This window comes from Episyrphus balteatus, chromosome 1 (genome assembly GCF_945859705.1).
Source record: "Episyrphus balteatus chromosome 1, idEpiBalt1.1, whole genome shotgun sequence".
Classification (NCBI taxonomy): domain Eukaryota; kingdom Metazoa; phylum Arthropoda; class Insecta; order Diptera; family Syrphidae; genus Episyrphus; species Episyrphus balteatus.
Genome location: NC_079134.1, coordinates 103,394,824 through 103,413,206, shown reverse-complemented (window position 1 = coordinate 103,413,206; position 18,383 = coordinate 103,394,824). Strand labels below are relative to the sequence as shown.

The 18,383-nt window shown below is 31.1% G+C and overlaps 1 protein-coding gene across 2 annotated transcripts in view; it reads right to left on the bottom strand.

The window, feature by feature from the left end:
* Positions 1–18,383, bottom strand: part of LOC129906319 (ankyrin repeat domain-containing protein 13D) — a 43,338-nt gene that overhangs the window by 2,418 nt on the left and 22,537 nt on the right. The window contains exons 2-9 of one of the 2 annotated variants that reach the window (XM_055982032.1): positions 12,294–12,426; positions 12,064–12,234; positions 2,821–2,964; positions 2,426–2,742; positions 2,277–2,369; positions 2,051–2,221; positions 1,648–1,978; positions 1,408–1,591 (exon numbers count right to left, since the gene is read on the bottom strand). In XM_055982032.1, coding sequence (XP_055838007.1) covers positions 1,408–1,591; positions 1,648–1,978; positions 2,051–2,221; positions 2,277–2,369; positions 2,426–2,742; positions 2,821–2,964; positions 12,064–12,234; positions 12,294–12,426 — 1,544 coding nt within the window. The remainder of the gene's footprint in view (positions 1–1,407; positions 1,592–1,647; positions 1,979–2,050; positions 2,222–2,276; positions 2,370–2,425; positions 2,743–2,820; positions 2,965–12,063; positions 12,235–12,293; positions 12,427–18,383) is intronic. The other variant, XM_055982033.1, reaches the window with a different exon arrangement.

Sequence of the window (18,383 nt, the reverse complement as noted above, 5' to 3'; positions counted from 1 at the left end):
CAAATTCGAAATTTTATTTTCTGAAAAACATATTTTTTTTTAGTTTTCATAGTTATATATCGAAAATATTGTTGGAAATGACAAAAAAAATTATGTAAAAGTCACAGCCCTTAATATTAAGTAGGTACTGCCGCATCGCAAATTCCTATTTCTCATATGATTAACATTTACATACATGGAAAAGGTTGTGTTTTTGAGTTTGGAATTTTATAACTTTTTAATGGTTTATCAAAAAGCCTAGATTTAATCATTTTTGTGAAATTGTGAATTAGACAAATCTGTAATTTTTTTAAAATTATATATATATAACAATATCTATCGATATTTTTCTACCACTTTTTGTTAAGAATATAGCTTTTTGACATTTTTCTAAATTTACCTCAGTTTCTAAAATGTCAAATTTCTAAAAATTCTGAATATTCAAATTTTTAAATTTAACTTAACTCTGACATAATTTTTTTTACACCTCTAACACTTAGAATATAAGCAGGGTGGCGTTGTCGAAAAAACTCAAAATATGAACTTTAAAGCGTTGCAACCCTATACCTTGACAGGATGTCGCCAGCCATGTACAAACTTGTTACGTGACTTGACTTATATATTTTTCCATAATATGTCCGTAAAGTTTTCGTTACCCAAACATGTCAACCGCTTACATTTTGAGATATCAGAAGCCATGATATTTCTAAAACTCAGTAGTTAATCATTTTTAATTTTAAACTTAAAACTTTGTTAGTATTAGTTTCGATTGAGTAGCTACTGAGTTGTAGAAAAAACTTGTAAACAAAATTAAATACATTTAAGATGATAAAATATGGCCTTTTGATATTGCATAAGGAGTTTTATAAAACAAATTTAACAGTGATGTAATTTGATGTTAATATTCAAGTATTTCAAAAACGTGAAATGCCAGTGAAATTTTGACTTCAGCTTCGGAATCAGCACAAAAAAATCCTATAGAAAAGAATGGTTAGATTCAAGTCCCTACCGATCATTGTAATCTGTGTAGTGTGTACGCGCTCGTAAATCCTTATAATGATTAAGAAGTCGGCGAACTTTTTCGTTCTAGTGTACGCAGTCTCATATATTTTCATACTGATCAAGAGCCCGACTTAATCGGCTTATAAAATGCCTGTAGTGCTCTTAAAAAATAAAATAGATAGTTAATTAATAGTTGACCATGTAGTCAATTACTTAACCTAATTTTGATATTCAATCAATTTTCATGTTTACGAAAGCGTTATTTGCCATTTTAAGAAATAAATGGAAATAAATTAATAATAACACAGCTGTAATCAAATTGGTTGTTTATCTTGAAGGTAATTAATAATAATAAAACTGCATTGAATATTTTTTCCAAGGAACAAGAATCGCAATAAGAAAATTAAACTACAACTCTTCAAATACCTTTGCAACTGAGCTTCTTCATCTTGCATTAACGAAGAAGTTGATGACCCACTCTGACCACGAAGAGCTTCCCATATATCCACTTTATCAGTCTCTTTTTCTGAATTGTCTACTAAGCTTTGCTCAATAGCATATTGTAAAAGATCATCTTCGTCTATTGTTAATTGACGTCTTACATCCGTATCTATAATATAAACAAATATATACAAAACAAAAGTACAGATCATTTGAAGTACTCACCTCTATTTGTATAATGAACTGGAATATCGAAGCAACGATCATCGACAATACACGTTAATCGATCATCTTCATTTATTGTTTGAACATTCTCTATTGGAGATGTCAATGCAAACACATTTCCAAATGTTATACATGCATTCAGTACGTGAAACAATGGAATTTCAATTTTCACTGGAAAACCAGATGGCAGTTGCATAGTTATAAAGTCTTTCAATTTGGACACATGTGGACTAGCCATTGTAGACATTAAATCTAAAATAGGTAAAACTTGTTCTTGCAACCGAATCGGATACTCTTCACTTAGCCACAGGTTCGCTTTAAATCTTTGAATCTGTAATATTAATAGATCATTAAAAAAAAACTTTTCCCACACCATGCTATAAAGCCCTATTTACTAGAATACCTTGGTACTTATTTTCTTTGGTCTACCAATGTCTCTGCCGTTCAAATCAATTTCAGAAAAGTACTCTTCAGGTGTTATTGCTTGTTTTGGGGTATTACTACCCGAACTGGTACTTGCTGTTTCTTCGTCTCCGCCATTTTCCACGGTCGTTTCTGTATGTGGCGATGGTACCTGAAGAGATTTTTGTCATAAAATTCAGTTGTTATTTCTATTCATTTATACACACCCTATCTCGATAGCATGCTAAATCTGGACTAGAAACATATTCGTCTTCTGCTATGCCAAGAAAGCTATGAAGAGGCGTTCGTGAAGTTTTACTCTATGAAAATATAGGTTTTTACACATTCAAATTACGAAAAAAAAAATTAATTTTACTCTAATTTGATCCTCATTTAGATGATCCATTCGGGTTTTTGTAATAAACTCAACATTACTTGCACCATATACTTTGCAGTTGTAACCATTTACATTTTCTGTTTTTTCGCTACGCCAACCCCAAATGCCAGATTTATTTCTTTCGAAACTTATTTTGTCCATGTCAATGTTATTGGTCATTACAGGAGCATTAAGGCGTGCACGAACTGCTCCTATTGGTGGTGGTATGCCAGCAATATCACCTACTTCACTATTTAACTGCTCTACGAGAACTTCATGGGTATCATGGTCAATTTCTATCATGGTTGCTGTTTCTTCTAATTTAATTTTATATAATTTGTAACTCTTAGATTATGTTAACATATTATTATTATTATTATTTCTAGAATACATACTTAGGCCTTTGAAAATATATGACCGATTCCCACGCTGCCAGGTTGAATTATCAAAACCTAAAAGGGTTGTATCGATACGGACATTAGCACCTCTTTTGTATACCTTATACGTATCACTTGGACAGAGCCTTGACATTAAAGGTACTAAAATAAATAAAATTAAATATAAGTTCAGTTTTTTTATATAATGCGACAATTTTAAATGTTAATAGTAAGCAACCAATTAAACCGAGCCGACAAGATCGATCTCAAGTGACATAAACGTTTGGTTTTATTCTATATTTATTTTCGCTCGTTTTGTGTTTTTATTTTTGGCTTAAAATGAGGGTCTTCTGCCGAAAAATAACCTTAATTCGACATTAGATATATGACCTATCCAAAAACCTGCCAAAGTACTTTTTGTAAACATTTCTTTAGAACTGAAATTTGTAGTTGAGAATTATGTACAGTTGTGTTCAAAATAATAGTAGTGCCTGCAACAAAATAACATTTTTTATATTTACTGTGCTTTTACGGTTAAAAATTTAATTTCTTTGATGTCAAAGTTTGTAACGGTCAATTACTAATAAATGTATCGTAGGTTTAAATGAAAAAGAAGGTGCTAAATAATTTTTCATTGACCTTTGGTTGTTCTTTCTAATTTGGCCTGTTCAAAATAATAGTAGTTAAGTTATTTTTGAAGAATTTAAAAGCGGTTTATAGCTTAGAATATTTATTTTTGCTTTAAAAGTAAGTACTCATATAATTTGAACAATTTTTCAACAAAAAACGATTTGTTTCGGTTTTAACCTATTAAAAGTTCGAAGAGCAAAACACTGCAGTTCGGATAACGGAAACTTATACGAAAGCTGCTTGAAGAAGGGAAAACCTACTTGGAAATTCAAGGTTATATTAGGATGGTCCCCTACAATGATAGTCAATGCAATAAACTCAACAAAAGACCCGAAACGCGCGGTAGAAAAAGAAAAAAGACCGTCGTAGATGACAGGCGTATTGTCCAGATGATCAAAGTTGAGCCTTCTGCGTCGCCGTTTCAAATCCAGAAGGCCTTAAGCCTGGATTGCAGTGCAGTGAACATTCGGAGGCGACTGTTAGAGACTAATTTGTACGCTTGAAGTCCACGAAAAGTTCCGCTGTTAACAAAGAAATATGTTAAAATACTAAAATTTTTGACCCTCCATGTTTAACTGTTTTCGTCGTATACTTTGGAACATATTCCGAATTGGGTGGACGTCGGACGTATTGTGGAGATCCAGTACCACCAAAGAGGACAAATTTGCTCTCATCAGTAAACAATATGTTACGCCATTACTTCGTTGGCCAGTTTATGTGGTCTTTTACAAACTGGATACGCTTTTTAATATGTTCCGCGAAACTTTTCGTGGACTTCAAGCGTACAAATTAGTCTCTAACAGTCGCCTCCGAATGTTCACTGCACTGCAATCCAGGCTTAAGGCCTTCTGGATTTGAAACGGCGACGCAGAAGGCTCAACTTAGCTAATCTGGACAATACGCCTGTCATCTACGACGGTCTTTTTTCTTTTTCTACCGCGCGTTTCGGGTCTTTTGTTGAGTTTATTGCATTGACTACCATTGTAGGGGACCATCCTAATATAACCTTGAATTTCCAAGTAGGTTTTCCCTTCTTCAAGCAGCTTTCGTATAAGTTTCCGTTATCCGAACTGCTGTGTTTTGCTCTTCGAACTTTTAATAGGTTAAAACCGAAACAAATCGTTTTTTGTTGAAAAATTGTTCAAATTATATGAGTACTTACTTTTAAAGCAAAAATAAATATTCTAAGCTATAAACCGCTTTTAAATTCTTCAAAAATAACTTTAACTACTATTATTTTGAACAGGCCAAATTAGAAAGAACAACCAAAGGTCAATGAAAAATTATTTAGCACCTTCTTTTTCATTTTAAACCTACGATACATTTATTAGTAATTGACCGTTACAAACTTTGACATCAAAGAAATAAAATTTTTAACCGTAAAAGCACAGTAAATATAAAAAATGTTATTTTGTTGCAGGCACTACTATTATTTTGAACACAGCTGTATATATTAGGGTGGGTCAAAAAAATCGATTTTTTTTTTTGATTTGGTACTCCGAAAAATCGATTGCTAGACACCTCTAGAATATACACACTAAATATGAGCTCTTTATATTAATGGGAAGGTCCTCCGCTTTTAAATTTTCCATTTTTGCATCAAGCTTTTACAAAAAAAAATTATTTTTTTTTATAAATCGACTTTTTTTGCAAATTTCTTTGATTATTCTTGTAGGAAATTGAACGCTCTTCAAAAAAGACTTCATACTCTTTTTTCGTTTATCTAACCGTTTAATAGATATTAGAGGTCCAAAAATCGAGAAAATCTTTAAAAATTCGTTTTTTGTTCTTAATTTTGTAACAAATTGAAAAATTATAATAATCAAATGCGTAAGACTTATTCTTGTAGGAAACAGATTGGTCCACAAAAAAGGTCTTAATAATTTTTTTTTCAATAATCTAACCATTCTAAAGATATTCGAGGTCAAAGTTAAAAAAAAAATATGAAAACATTTTTTACTTTTCAAAATTTTCTAATTCACTGAAAATTCAATATTTTCAAATTAGCAAGATGTTTTTTTGTAGAGGCTTAAACGTTCTATAAAAAGTTCCTTGGCAGCAAAATAATTGCTTTAACCGTTTAGAAGATAATCGTATTCAAATCGCAATGAATACTTGTCATAAGAAAACTATTGAAATCGGTGGGCATTGATTTGGAATTTTGAAAAGTAAAAAATGTTTTCATATTTTTTTTTTAACTTTGACCTCGAATATCTTTAGAATGGTTAGATAATTGAAAAAAATTATTAAGACCTTTTTTGTGGACCAATCTGTTTCCTACAAGAATAAGTCTTGCGCGTTTGATTATTATAATTTTTCAATTTGTTACAAAATTAAGAACAAAAAACGAATTTTTAAAGATTTTCTCCATTTTTGGACCTCTTATATCTATTCAACGGTTAGATAAACGAAAAAAGAGTATGAAGTCTTTTTAGTAGAGCGTTCAATTTCCTACAAGAATAATCAAAGAAATTTGCAAAAAAGTCGATTTATAAAAAAAATAATTTTTTTTGTAGAAGCTTGATGCAAAACTGGAAAATTTAAAAGCGGAGGACCTTCCCATTAATATAAAGAGCTCATATTTGGTGTGTATATTCTAGAGGTGTCTAGCAATCGATTTTTCGGAGTACCAAATCAAAAAAAAAAAAATTCGATTTTTTTGACCCACCCTAGTATATATACAGTTGTGTTCAAAATAATAGTAGTGGCTGCATCAAAAAAACATTTTTTATAATTACGGTGCTTCTACGGTTAAAAATTTAGTTTCTTTGATGTCAAAGTTTGTAACGGTCAATTACTGATAAATGTATCATAGTTTCAAAATGAAAAAGAAGGTTCCAAATAATTTTTCATTGACTTTTGGTTGTTCTTTCTAATTTGACCTGTTCAGATGAGCAAAGTTGAGCCTTCTGCATCGTCGTTTCAAATCCAGAAGGCTTTAAGCCTGGATTGCAGTGCAGTGAACATTCGGAGGCGACTGTTAGAGACTAATTTGTACGCTTGAAGTCCACGAAAAGTTCTGTGAAACATGTTAAAAAGCGTATCCAGTTTGTAAAAGATTACATAAACTGGCCAGCGAAGTAATAGCGTAACATATTGTTTACTGATGCGAGCAAATTTGTCCTCTTTGGTGGTACTGGATCTCCAGAATACGTCCGACGTCCACCCAATACGGAATATGTTCCAAAGTATACGACGGAAAAAGTTAAACATGGAGGGTCGAAAATTTTAGTATTTTAACATATTTCTTTGTTAACAGCGGAACTTTTCGTGAACTTCAAGCGTACAAATTAGTCTCTAACAGTCGCCTCCGAATGTTCACTGCACTGCAATCCAGGCTTAAAGCCTTCTGGATTTGCAACGACGATGCAGAAGGCTCAACTTTGCTCATCTGGACAATACGCCTGTCATCTACGACGGTCTTTTTTTCTTTTTCTGCCGCGCGTTTGGGGTTTTTCGTTGAGTTTATTGCATTGGCTACCATTGCAGGGGAGCATCCTCATAAAACCTTGAATTTCCAAGTAGGTTTTCCCTTCTTCAAGCAGCTTTCGTAAAAGTTTCCGCTATCCGAACTGCAGTGTTTTGCTCTTCGAACTTTAAATAGATTAAAACCGAAACAAATCGTTTTTTGTTGAAAAATTGTTCATATTATATGAGTACTTACTTTTAAACCAAAAATAAATATTCTATGTTATAAACCGCTTTTAAATTCTTCAAAAATAACTTTAACTACTATTATTTTGAACAGGTCAAATTAGAAAGAACAACCAAGAGTCAATGAAAAATTATTTGGAACCTTCTTTTTCATTTTAAAACTATAATACATTTATTAGTAATTGACCGTTACAAACTTTGACATCAAAGAAACTAAATTTTTAACCGTAGAAGCACCGTAATTATAAAAAATGTTATTTTGATGCAGGCACTACTATTATTTTGAACACAGCTGTACATACATATTAGGTTGAGTCAAAAAAATCGAAAATTTTTTTTTTGATTTGGTACTCCGAAAAATCGATTGCTAGACCCCTCTAGAATAAACACACCAAATATGAGCTCTTTATATTAATGGGAAGGTCCTCCGCTTTGCAATTTTCCATTTTTACATCAAGCTTCTACTAAAAAAAAATAATTTTTTTATTAATTGACTTTTTAGCAAATTTCTTTTCATATTCTTGTAGGAAATTGAACGCTCTACAAAAAAGGCCTTATACACTTTTTTCGTTTATCTAACCGTTGAATAGATATTTGAGGTCCAAATATCGAGAAAATCTTTAAAAATTCGTTTTTTGTTCTAAATTTTGTAACAAATTGAAAAGTTATAATGATCAAACGCGTAAGACATATTCTTGTTGGAAATTGATTGCTCCACAAAAAAGGTCTTATTAACTTTTTTCATTAATCTAACCATTCTAAAGATATTCGAGGTCAAAGTTAAAAAAAAATATAAAAACATTTTATATTTTTAAAAAATTTCTAATTCATTGAAACTTTATTATTTTCAAATTAGCAAGATATATTCTTGTAGGGGGTTAAACGTTCTACAAAAAATTCCTTAGAATAAAATTGATTGCTTTAACCGTTTCGAAGATATTCGTAGATATTCGTATCCAAATCGCAATGCATACGGGTCATAAGAAAACTATTGAAATCAGTGAGCATTGGTTTGGATACGAATATCGTCTAAACGGTTAAAGCAATCAATTTCATTCCAAGGAATTTTTTGTAGAACGTTTAAGCCCCTACAAGAATATATCTTGCTAATTTGAAAATAATAAAGTTTCAGTGAATTAGAAATTTTTTAAAAATATAAAATGTTTTTATATTTTTTTTTAACTTTGACCTCGAATATCTTTAGAATGGTTAGATTAATGAAAAAAGTTAATAAGACCTTTTTTGTGGAGCAATCAATTTCCAACAAGAATATGTCTTGCGCGTTTGATCATTATAATTTTTCAATTTGTTACAAAATTAAGAACAAAAAACGAATTTTTAAAGATTTTCTCGATATTTGCACCTCAAATATCTATTCAACGGTTAGATAAACGAAAAAAGTGTATAAGGCCTTTTTTGTAGAGCGTTCAATTTCCTACAAGAATATTAAAAGAAATTTGCTAAAAAGTCAATTAATAAAAAAATTATTTTTTTTTAGTAGAAGCTTGATGTAAAAATGGAAAATTGCAAAGCGGAGGACCTTCCCATTAATATAAAGAGCTCATATTTGGTGTGTTTATTCTAGAGGGGTCTAGCAATCGATTTTTCGGAGTACCAATTCAAAAAAAAGAATTTCGATTTTTTTGACCCACCCTAATACATATACTCGTAAAACGTTCGAAATTGCTCATTGCAATATTTGCATAGCTAACCTTCTATTTTATTCTCATTAATTTTTACTTTTGCTGCAAAAATGACATTTTTCTTTCGAGAATTCTTTTAATACTTGAATGAGTTGGTTTTCTTAACTTATAATGATTCAGTCACTCAGCACTAAGCTCTGCCACCAGTTAGCATAAAGGTTTCTGCAGCTTTTCGCTTAAGAGTCTCCCAAGGGCGTTTTGGGTTGAATTCATCGCCGAAAAATTGCCAGGCCTGTTTTCGTTTTGCCTCAGATGTTCTTCTGACACCAAAGAAGACTTAGCTTTCGCATGTTTTTTTTTTGTTTATTAACAAAATCAATGATTTATTAGCAATTTCTTGTTCCAAACAAGAAGGTGTTATTCTAGAATTTCGAGAGGTTTTAAGCGTTTTTTAGTTTAATAATACAACACTTAATAATTTTAATAAGGGGACTTTGGCACTACTATGGTATGAAAAGAGAAGGTTTGATCATTAGAAAAAAGTCTGTATTCAGAACTGTCAGATGAAAGAAAAAATAGATGGCTTCCTTATGTCGAATTCCTTTCAATTTTTTGAATCGCTTCAAAAAAATCGAATTTTTGGTGTTAAAAAGGAACATGAAAACAGACCGAATTCTTTTTGCGATAGTATGTGTGTCATTTGACAACAATTTTTACACGAACGTCAAGCTGAAACCAAAACAATTTCTGCAAAATAAAACCAGAGATTCCTTTGATCAATAATTTTATTTATTTTCTTCGGTAATATAGATTTAGATTTTTTTTTTGAGGCGATTCAAAAAATTGAAAGGAATTCGACATAATTCTGCTTCGTTTGAAGCGAATTTTTTTTCTATGGAACATGATTTCAGAAAAAATTCGCTTCAAGATCGCCGAAAATTCGATTTTTGCATTGAAAGGAATTCGACATTAGTTTTTGACAGCTGCCCTATTGAAATTGTTGCTGTAAACAAAATTTTCTTGGAAATTATTGTTGCTTTTGACATTGCCAAATTAAACGTAAAAAACTTATTATCTATTTTGTAAAATCTTTGCTGCCGGGTACAAAGGGGTTAAGTCAAACAAATCGATTTTCGTATTTTTATTGGACTTCAGTCAGTTTTTTTTTCTCTTTCGTTTGGTTCTATCGCCATAGCTCTAGCGTATCGCCTTCCGTTAGAAATTATTCGGTACAAAGGGTTTAAGTAAAAAAAAATTTACGTTGTGTGGTACTAAGGGCGTAAGTTGACTTAACTCCACTGTATTTGCATTAATTTTTAAATAAAAAAATTGATCATAAGGCGTTAAGTCAAGAGGAAGGCAGAAAACGAAAAGCCATTTTTCTACGATATTATATTTGGTCCAAAAGAATTCTCACATTTGGTAATTAATCACATTGATATTTCCAATTTTCTATTATAAATTAAACTTTATCAATGTAAACAAAGATTTTTCTTGACTTAACTCCTTTGGCTCAAGTTTATTTTTGATGATTAAATGTTTCTAAAGTGTTAAGTCAACACAATTTTTTTTTAAAACGTCCATTTTCTGGTCAACAGCATTTGGATATTGAAAAAGATCTTATAGATGATGTTTCTGCACCATTACTTTTTCAAAACAATAATATGTATTCAGATTTACAAACAAAAGTTGAAACTTCAATTTCATTTTTCTTCAAATTACCTTTTCTGTCGACTCTAAAGCCTGAACTACATCAAAACACAAAGTCGAAAAAGTACAAAAAAGTACACAAAGCTCAAAATATAGAAATCACATGTATATTTACCTGACATCTATTGGAAAAAAATAACTAAAAAAGCTCTTTTGTTTTTTGAAGTTTTAAATTTCAAATAAAAAAAAAATTGAAAAAGTAAACAAAATACAGTCGACTCTATCTAAGTCGAATTTTCACAGGACACGAAAATTGGTTCGAGTTTATAGGAAATTCGAGTAGGAGGCATCTATTCAACCTTTTTGCTGAAGGCGGTTTCATTAAAAATGGTGAAAAAGTTCGATTAAGGGGGAAATTCGACTTGGATGAAGTTCGACTTATAGGGAATCGACTGTATTTGAAAAAAAATATTTATTTGTCAAAAGAGCTTTTCTTCGAAAATGACAGGAACTATGTGATCGCAGAGCTACCTTACGGAAAGGATATAAAATATTGTTTGCGTGTATTTGTTTTTGAAACTTTGTGGAAATTGAAAGCTTGGTCATGTTCAAGCTTTTTGACTCAAATACTTTTTAAAAATGAAAGAGAGATATACAAATAAGTTACTAGGGGGAACAAGAAAAAACATCGTGTTTACTTTTTTGTACTTTTCTGACCTTGTGTTTTGATGTAGTTCAGGCTTAATGATCATACCTTGTCTTTTTATACCATGTGGCACTACACCCTTATTTACAGGAAACAACTCAGGCCATTTTCGACCTCCCTCTAACTTCCATACCAAGGATGCCAGAAATTTCAAACTCGCTTCATTTGTTAAGCTGGTAAACTCAACCAAACTCCTCACAAAATTTCAGCAACTTACGATGAGTAGTTTCTGAGATAAAGGGCTTCAAAAGTCGTAAAAACCGAAACTGACTCACTGATTCACTGACTCACTGACAGATCATCAAAATTATAGAGAAATTCCCGCTATCGTAGAAACTTGTAATTTGGCACGTTGATGGGCCTTGTGGTACATTCAAAGGAATAAATCGAAAATTTGAGATTTTCAACCCAGGGGGCGTGGCAATTGGCAATTTTTCAAATAGCTTTAAAAATTGGTAATTTAAAGAAAAATTGTCCAGAGAACAATCAAAATTTTATTGATACAAATTTAAAGCCAAGCTTTAGAACTTGGTAAACTTTTAAATTTCAGTACTTTTTGTGCCATTATCAACATAGGAGAACTTGGCACTTTTTTAACAGTAATGTTTTTGTTGTGATAATTATTACACTCCTTTACTACCTTTCCTCTGAGATAGGTCAAAATTTGCTATACCAATGGGACGCAAGACGCGGGGGTGTAATTTTCTTAAAAAAATTATTAAAAAATTAATATAGGAATATAAATGTTAAAAAAAAGGGCAACACTCAGATACAATCTGGTGCTTTACCTTCTTCAAAAGCTAAATATCTATTTTTCTTGTTTTTTTTTTAATTTCTTGATGAATAGTTTTTTAAAAATAAATTTTTCGACTCAAACATTAAAAAAAAAGTTTTAGAAAATCAGTCTAAGTCGACGTTTGTTCTATTTTATAATAAGATAACTCGATAGACATTATGGTATCCTGATGTTTATCTTACCCCATGACGTGAATTCCCATTTCATTTCAATATAAAAATCTGGAGCATCGAGCAGATGTTGTAAAAGTTTAGGCACATGTGTAACCCTCTGCACATGTCGTTGAAGATCACGGACTTCAATAATTGCAGTAAGAATATCCTCGTCTCCACAACAAACAGCTTCCTGTACAACTGTAAATTTATTAAAGGCGTTAATATAATAACCAGGCTTATTATCAAGCAAATATTACCTGTCCAACCTTCGTGTTCGAAATTCGCATTACATTTTGCAGCTAGAAGACATTTAACACAAGGCAACGACGACAGCTTAACGGCCAGCATTAGTGGTGTTCGACCTCTGGGGTCAAGCTTTTCCTTGTCGTTCTGAAAAAAAGTTCATGCCTATTAGTAAATTCACAGGATTTTCTACCGAAGAGTTGATTGGTTTCGCGGTTCGCATTTGCGATATTTGATATTAGTGAATTCGACGAATAAACTATATTATCGACTTCTGAACCACCTTATTTTTTAGAGCAATAATTTAACTTGATTTGATAGCATTTAGTAAAATCATGGAGATCGGCAAAGTCAATGCTGAATGGTATTAATATCCCGTTTATGAATTTGTTTTTGTGACCCAATGCTATAAATGCTGGGGATTTAACCATATTGCTGGGAAGTGTAAATAAATTCATCTGTGCTAAATGTGGTGATGATCATGACACTCGAAATTGTACAAACAATGACCGTAAATGTAGTAATTGTATCGATGCAAATAAAAAATTCGGGTTTTCATTAGATATTAATCATGCTAGAGATAAAAATTTTTCTATTTTTAAAAATAAATATCAATTGGAAAAAAACAAAGTAGAGTTTTAGCAACCAGAGCATGTTCAAGCATTGTACTTTGAGCAACTTTGCTGAACTTGAAACACTAGTACAAAATAACCGATTTGAATTTATAATATTATCTGAAACTCGTGTAACTGCTGAAATCGATGACAATGAATTATTTTTAAAGGAATTTAAAATTCACAGATGTGACAGTGAGTCAAGACGTACCGGTGGTGTAATAATTTTTGTGAATGAAAGGTGGCGAATTGAAACCTTACAAGTTGTATCAATAAACAAGGATATCTGGTGGATTTCATTAAGAGTTTTTTATGAAACGTATTCATTTATACTAGTGGCAGTATGGGAACCCGTCAAAAGTTTTTTTTTTTTTTTTTTTTTTTGACGGGAGGAAATCTTCAAAAGACACTTGGCAGTATTCGACACCAAGTAGTGTGGGACTCTTAACCACTAAAACCACCTCTTTATCAGGACCAATCTTGAGAGATCGACATCAGATTTTTCTTTCTTAACTTTGTAAAATCACTTTGGGGGAAGTTTAAACTTTTAATACTTTCCCATGGTTTTTTTAGACCATAAGCTCATGAGGCTTGGTTCTTCTTAATCTCCGAACATGGTTTCTTGTATTCAAGACGGACACCATTTCAGAATTGGTATGACTTTGCAGTCTCTGATTATGCGATACAGCGTATTTTTTAACAACTTCTGTAACCGTTTCTATTTGTAGGTCACGATGTAGATCGCTATTTCTTATGTACCAAGGTGCATTAACTATTCCACGAAGGACTTTGTTTTGGAATTTTTGGATGATTTCGGTATTTGATTTCTTTGTACAGCCCCATAATTGGATACCGTCAAAAGTGTGAAAACAAAAAGTATTCACGACTTTTAGTATTAGGTAGGAAAGTATGAACAGATAAAAGTATTCAAGGAAAAAAGTATGCGCGACAAAAGTTCGAAAAATGGAAAACTATTATTTTGACTGGGTTTTGATCTGGGTTTTGATCTGGCAATAGGTACAAAGATAAATGAGAATTTGCGAAAACAAAAAGAGCGATGGACAATTTTGATTGGACAAGAAGGAATAAATAGACGAATTTACTGTAAGATAGGGCTGGGGTCTCAGAAAAAAAGAGAGTATATAGATATTCATAAGGATAGGAGGCCTTAATTTAATTTTATTTTCAGTCTCGCAGCTGCGATGAGCGAAGCAAGGTCAACCCTTACGAACCCAAGGTATGAAAATCAATATTAAAATTAACACAGTGTTATCGTGTTAAAAACATCACAACTAAGAAATATGAATAGCAGAACTTATGTGTTGCTCTCATGTTACATGTAAGTAACATACACTGCCTATGACCACTAAAAAAAGTCGGACAACTGAGAAAATAACTTTTTATAGAACAATAATGTATGCTACTTCTTCTAAGCCAAAACACAAAACACTTTCTGGATTAACATTTTTTATATCTTTTTTCCAAATTAAGACCATATATATAAAAGAAAATTTTTTTGCAAAAAAAAAAAATGTGGATTTCAGTCCGCGGTGGACGTCCCGCGGCCAATATTTTGTTATTTATTTATTTAGTTAAGTTTTACATGTATTGTATAGAAATTCTTCACTTTAAAGTATACCTACTTCACAAATACATAAATATCAAATGCAATTTTATATTTATGTATTTTGTATAAATGTAGGTATGTTGGTAGAGGTACGGTTAATCACAAGGTATGTGCATGTAGGTCGGATTGAGACGAAAATTCGTAGAGAAGAGGGAGGGTTCTATTCCCCTTGGTTTAGACGGAGGAGGTAGGTTCTTTTCAAAAACATGGCTTAGCTTGGAAAAAACATTATTAAAAATCAACGGTTATACTCATCTTATTAGATTTTTCTCTGTTTTTTTGTTTGAATAAAAAGTTTTTTTTTGTGTGCGATTTCCCATTGGTTAAAAGAAGAAATATGTGCATAGAAGTAGACTCTGGCGTGGGGTCTCAAAAAAATGAAAAGTTTCGTGATTTTTCATTGGTCGAATATATTGATAGAAAATGAAAAATAGGTATTATTTCTTAGTGCATAGACTATTTAAGTGTTAATGTTTTGACAATAATACTTGGCTGATAATTTTGACTAAGGTTAGTGTATGCTTAAAAAAATGTACAACTATTGGTAATATGATGCACCTAGTTGAAACAGTACAATATACTGGATATTTAATTAACTGCATTTTAAATAAAATGTAATGTATTAAGCATAATAAAATGTATAACTTTTCTGGTAAACTTGTGGATGACTTTATTTTTATTATTGTTATTGTTTTCTTAGAACAAATTTATAAAACACTTTAATGTTTTAAAAGGAAATTGACATCAAAGAAAAAAATTATTTGGGCAAGAAAAATGTGACATTCTTTAAAAATTAATATCTGAGCAACCAACAAAAATATCAAAACATTCTAAACGCTTAAAAAAACCGTAATTAAATTTCTAGGTATTAAAAGAGAAAAATCTAATAAGATGTTTGTGTAAAAGTATACCAAATTAAGTATTTTCTTAAATCGCTAACTGGTATCAACCATGCAGATAGATGAACCAAAATTAAAAGATTTTCTTTCAAAAAAACTATTTTTGTTTTTAACTTTTTCGAAGAAAACAAAACATTTTTTGATTCGGTTTTCTATTTTGAAAGAAAAAATTAGAACTTACATTGAACTTTGTTTTTTTTTTTATGTTATAACTTGGAAAACTGGTTTTTCAAAAATCATTCCTGAAAACAGTTTTATTTAATAACAAAATGAATTAAAAAGTTATTGGTTTTACAAGAAATGATAACACGTCGTTGTGAGTATAACCGTTGATTTTTAATAATGTTTTTTCGAAGCTAAGCCATGTTTTTGAAAAGAACCTACCTCTCCCGTCTAAACCAAGGGGAATAGAACCCTCCCTCTTCTCTACGAATTTACGTCTCAATCCGACCTACATGCACATACGTTGTGATTAACCGTACCTCTACCAACATACCTACATTTATACAAAATACATAAATATAAAATTGCATTTGATATTTATGTATTTGTGAAGTAGGTATACCTTAAAGTGAAAAATTTCTATACAATACATGTAAAACTTAACTAAATAAATAAATAACAAAATATGGCCGCGGGACGTCCACCGCGGACTGAAATCCACATTTTTTTTTTTTGCAAAAAAATTTTCTTTTATATATATGGTCTTAATTTGGAAAAAAGATATAAAAAATGTTAATCCAGAAAGTGTTTTGTGTTTTGGCTTAGAAGAAGTAGCATACATTATTGTTCTATAAAAAGTTATTTTCTCAGTTGTCCGACTTTTTTTAGTGGTCATTGGCAGTGTATGTTACTTACATGTAACATGAGAGCAACACATAAGTTCTGCTATTCATATTTCTTAGTTGTGATGTTTTTAACACGATAACACTGTGTTAATTTTAATATTGATTTTCATACCTTGGGTTCGAAAGGGTTGACCTTGCTTCGCTCATCGCAGCTGCGAGACTGAAAATAAAATTAAATTAAGGCCTCCTATCCTTATGAATATCTATATACTCTCTTTTTTTTCTGAGACCCCAGCCCTATCTAACAATAAATTCGTCTATTTATTCCTTCTTGACCAATCAAAATTGTCCATCGCTCTTTTTGTTTTCGCAAATTCTCATTTCTCTTTGTAACTATTGCCAGATCAAAACCCAGTCAAAATAATAGTTTTCCATTTTTCGAACTTTTGTCGCGCATACTTTTTTCCTTGAATACTTTTATCTGTTCATACTTTCCTATCTAATACTAAAAGTCGTGAATACTTTTTGTTTTCACACTTTTGTTACGGTTTCGTAGTCCGGTCAAATTAGACTAAAATAAGGGGGTGAGGTTACATTAATTCCCAGCAAGCTGAAATTTGGTAGGATTGTTGGAAACACCATCATAAATTAAATCTCATCGATCCGAGACCTGGAAAAAAAATTAATTGGGGTCAAAGGTCACAAAAACTGGTTTTTCACGATTTTAAGCAAAATGGTAAGTCTTATCAAAAAATTTTCCATGCAAGAATTGTAGACCAGATTATTATATATAAAAAGTGTCATGACACTTTTTTTTCCTAAGACCCACCGTTTCTTAGGTATAACGGTTAAAAAGTTGAAGTTGAGTTGTAACTGTCATAATCAGGCCTATTCTGAAAAAAGAACTCCCAACTGAAAAATTCTTGAAATTTCATTATTTTTAAGCTTGAATTTGTTTCTTTGATGGTTAAGAATATGGGGAAAGCAAAAAAAAAACGAAAATTTTCACCATTTACCCGATTGGAGCCCTCCTCCGGAAATCATTTCCCTGGGAATTTTTGTTTAGAATAGGTCTGAATATATACAGTGTGTTCGATAGAGAATGGACAACTTTAAAACGGCTGATAGCTACAATTAAGACTGTTCTAAAACCAGAAAGAAAAAAGTTCTATCGCAACCAGTTCATAAAATATTGACTTTTTTTCGTTCAGTGTATTTTAAATTTTATCATCTTATGTTTTCGTTCACTACAACCACGAATGAATGAATTTTATTTTTTTATTTTTTTTTTATAATTTTCTACAATAATTGGATGAGTACATAAACACTTTAAAAATTTCGTTGCTATTGCACACTTTCATTAAAAAAAATTTTAAATCTGTTTTTCGATGCAAAATGTAAAAAAACTATTTTATGAAAATTTTTAAACTCCTGTGGTATAAATAAATCTATGGAAACCTAGGTGGCCAACTTTCTTAAAAATATTCTCATCTAAGGGAAATAAATAAAAAGCTTAAAAAAATAATGAAATTTCAAGAACTTTTCAGTTGGGAGTTCTTTTTTCAGAATAGGCCTGATTATGACAATTACAACTCAACTTTAACTTTTTGAATCGTTATACCTAAGAAACGGTGGGTCTTGGGAAAAAAGTGTCATGACACTTTTTATATACAGTGTGCCACAGTCACCGCCCCAAATGAAAACCATAGATTCCTGAGGTCATTTTAAGTCGAAAAACTTAAGAGGTAATTTTCTCGTTTTCGTCCCGTTTTCGAGTTACCACGGTTTTTATGATTTTTGCTCTCTTGTCCTCTAACTGGCCTTATCTTTGCCAAACTACGTTTGATTTGAGAGATTATTTTTACAACCAATCAAGAATTTATTACAGTTTAAGTTTGTGTTTTTTTTTCTGCGGACAACCGTTTCTCCACAACTTTGCATCAAACACAATTTTCTTCGTTTTTTAAGTTGTTTTTTACACTTTCATATCATTTAAGTCAAAAAAACATGTTAATGAGTATTAATTTTTTGTGCTTTTTATTAAAGCCCAGTTTATTTCCATAAAAAAAATAAGTTTTATTTCATAAAAAAGGCTACTGAAAATAATAAAAAAAATAAACAAACTGAGTGAATTAAAAAAAAATAATTTTTAAATACAAAATTAATTTAAATGAAT